General features: G+C 41.2%; 1 protein-coding gene across 1 annotated transcript; it reads right to left on the bottom strand.

Annotated features, from left to right (window-relative positions):
• Positions 1 to 264: 264 nt before the first annotated feature.
• Positions 265 to 1,979, bottom strand: LOC104994650 (histone H2A.Z-like). The gene is made up of 3 exons (XM_010848297.1): positions 1,629 to 1,979; positions 1,148 to 1,277; positions 265 to 894 (listed from the first exon to the last, which is right to left on the bottom strand). The coding sequence occupies exons 1-3, from the start codon at positions 1,755 to 1,757 to the stop codon at positions 833 to 835; spliced, it is 321 nt and encodes a 106-aa protein (XP_010846599.1). The 5' UTR covers positions 1,758 to 1,979; the 3' UTR covers positions 265 to 832.
• Positions 1,980 to 1,985: the final 6 nt, after the last annotated feature.

Below are 1,985 nucleotides of genomic sequence, written 5' to 3'. Positions count from 1 at the left end.
ATGTTCCCCAAAGATGTTACCATATACTGAACAATTTAACGCAAGTAACCTTCAAAACAGCGTGTAGCACACTACAATTATCAGTCTAAACTGAAAAGTCCCTTCTGTGTAGGTAGCTACATACAGGACCTTCCTAACTGGTCTCTGCTCCCAACCCCACCCAAGCCCCCACAGTGCTCTGGTGTAGTGCCGCTATCACAAACAGCAATCAAAGCTAATGAACTGAGATGGTTAAACTGAGCCTAAAAAACATCAACTTGTGCTGAAGTTTTAAAATCTTTTAATAGTTCATTACACAGTATTTAAAAAAAAATACTTGGGCCTTTTAACTTTGTTGATCTACAGACAGAATTAACAGTAATTTAAAGGGAAGAAATGTGCTTAAGTTATTGCTAGGTAAGATACCTATTCAACAAAGCTGTTCCTACTATAATCAAGCAAATTTTATACACAACTAGTTTGGGATATGACCTTTATTGAGCTTATCCACCAGAGTGGAAATAATGTCTGTACAAAACCAAATGTTTGTTACTATAACTTCTGCATCACAATTAAAATCCAAACAGTTTTTTAAAAACAGTCAACTCAATCAAAACCCACTACTTCAGAATCAATAGCTTCTTTGAAGCCACAGTAACACTTAAATATGGTTAAGACTCAAATGCAGAAATTTGGTTGGTTGGAAAGCTAATTAAACTTCCAACTTTCTCAAATAGAATTACAAAAAGGCAAAATTGTGTTTTTCACAGAGATACAGTCCACTGGAATCACCAACACTGGACAGCTGTTAGAGTATTTAGAGTCCTGAGATAATAAGGAATCCAGGCATCCTTTAGACAGTCTTCTGTTGTCCTTTCTTTCCAATCAGAGATTTGTGGATGTGTGGAATGACACCTAGAAGAGGGATAAAATAACATAGCACTTTAAAACCAACAGTTTAATGTTCAACTTGGAAGATGTCTTTCAATGTGAGGCTAAGTGCAGAGTAAAAATTCAGAAATACATAGAGAAATCAAATTTCATGATGCAACCATACTACAGATCAATGAAAATATACTGTGTCCTCTTTTAGACTGAAAATTACTAGAGGGAAATTTAAAAGCAAATTCTTTTCTCTAGAGAAATTTATAAGTTAATATTTACATACCACCACCAGCAATTGTAGCCTTGATGAGAGAGTCCAATTCTTCATCTCCACGAATAGCAAGTTGCAAGTGACGAGGGGTAATACGCTTTACCTTCAAGTCTTTCGATGCATTTCCTGCCAATTCAAGTACCTAGAAGGCAGAATGCAATCAATCTCCTTCCAACTTACATTAATGTCAAGATCCAGACAAGAATCAAACCTTCACGATGAAGGTGTATCTACCAACTGTCATCTCCCCCACTACCTGAATGGCAAGATAAGCAAAAGCCATAAAGAGGGCACGCAATTTTATTTCCTAAGGCCGCAAACTCAAGCTCAGGAGGATCCCCATCATGATCACCAGCCCCCCCTAGCGTTGTCGGAAGCTTCTCGCCGCGTTCAGAGCCTGGGAGTTTTCTTGCATCACTTTCCTCCTTCCCTCTCGCCGCCTCCCCCCACCCCCTCCCAACCTTTTCCAGATTATAGGCGTACACCCATTTACCTCTGCGGTGAGGTACTCCAGGATGGCTGCGCTGTACACAGCGGCAGTCGCGCCCACACGTCCATGGCTAGTCGTCCTAGATTTCAGGTGTCGATGAATACGGCCCACCGGGAACTTCGTTTTTAGCATACACAAACATAAATGCACAAAGATAGACGAGTCAAAGATAATTATACGCGCGCCAAAGGCAGGGGCATGGACGGTGGTGCAGCAACGCGCCCCAGCACAGACACACGTGATCGCCCCCCCGCCCCGATATTTATTGCATCGGTAAACCAAGTCGCGACACTATCACCCACGCAAAGACGAAACGCTAATCCAGAGCGATGATAAACAAGAGAGGAAAAGGAAAGAAAA

The sequence above is a fragment of the Bison bison genome, unplaced genomic scaffold, assembly GCF_000754665.1.
Source record: "Bison bison bison isolate TAMUID 2011002044 unplaced genomic scaffold, Bison_UMD1.0 scf7180017864263, whole genome shotgun sequence".
Taxonomy (NCBI): Eukaryota; Metazoa; Chordata; class Mammalia; order Artiodactyla; family Bovidae; genus Bison; species Bison bison.
The sequence above is the reverse complement of the archived record's forward strand: the minus strand, read 5'-3'. Positions and strand labels throughout refer to the sequence as shown.

Coding starts and splice junctions, on each gene's coding strand:
- LOC104994650 (XM_010848297.1), bottom strand. CDS start 1,757: ATGCTAAAAACGAAGTTCCCGGTGGGCCGTATTCATCGACACCTGAAA. Junction 1,278..1,628: donor TGGAGTACCTCACCGCAGAG/GTAAATGGGTGT, acceptor TCTGCCTTCTAG/GTACTTGAATTGGCAGGAAA. Junction 895..1,147: donor GGCTACAATTGCTGGTGGTG/GTATGTAAATAT, acceptor TCCCTCTTCTAG/GTGTCATTCCACACATCCAC.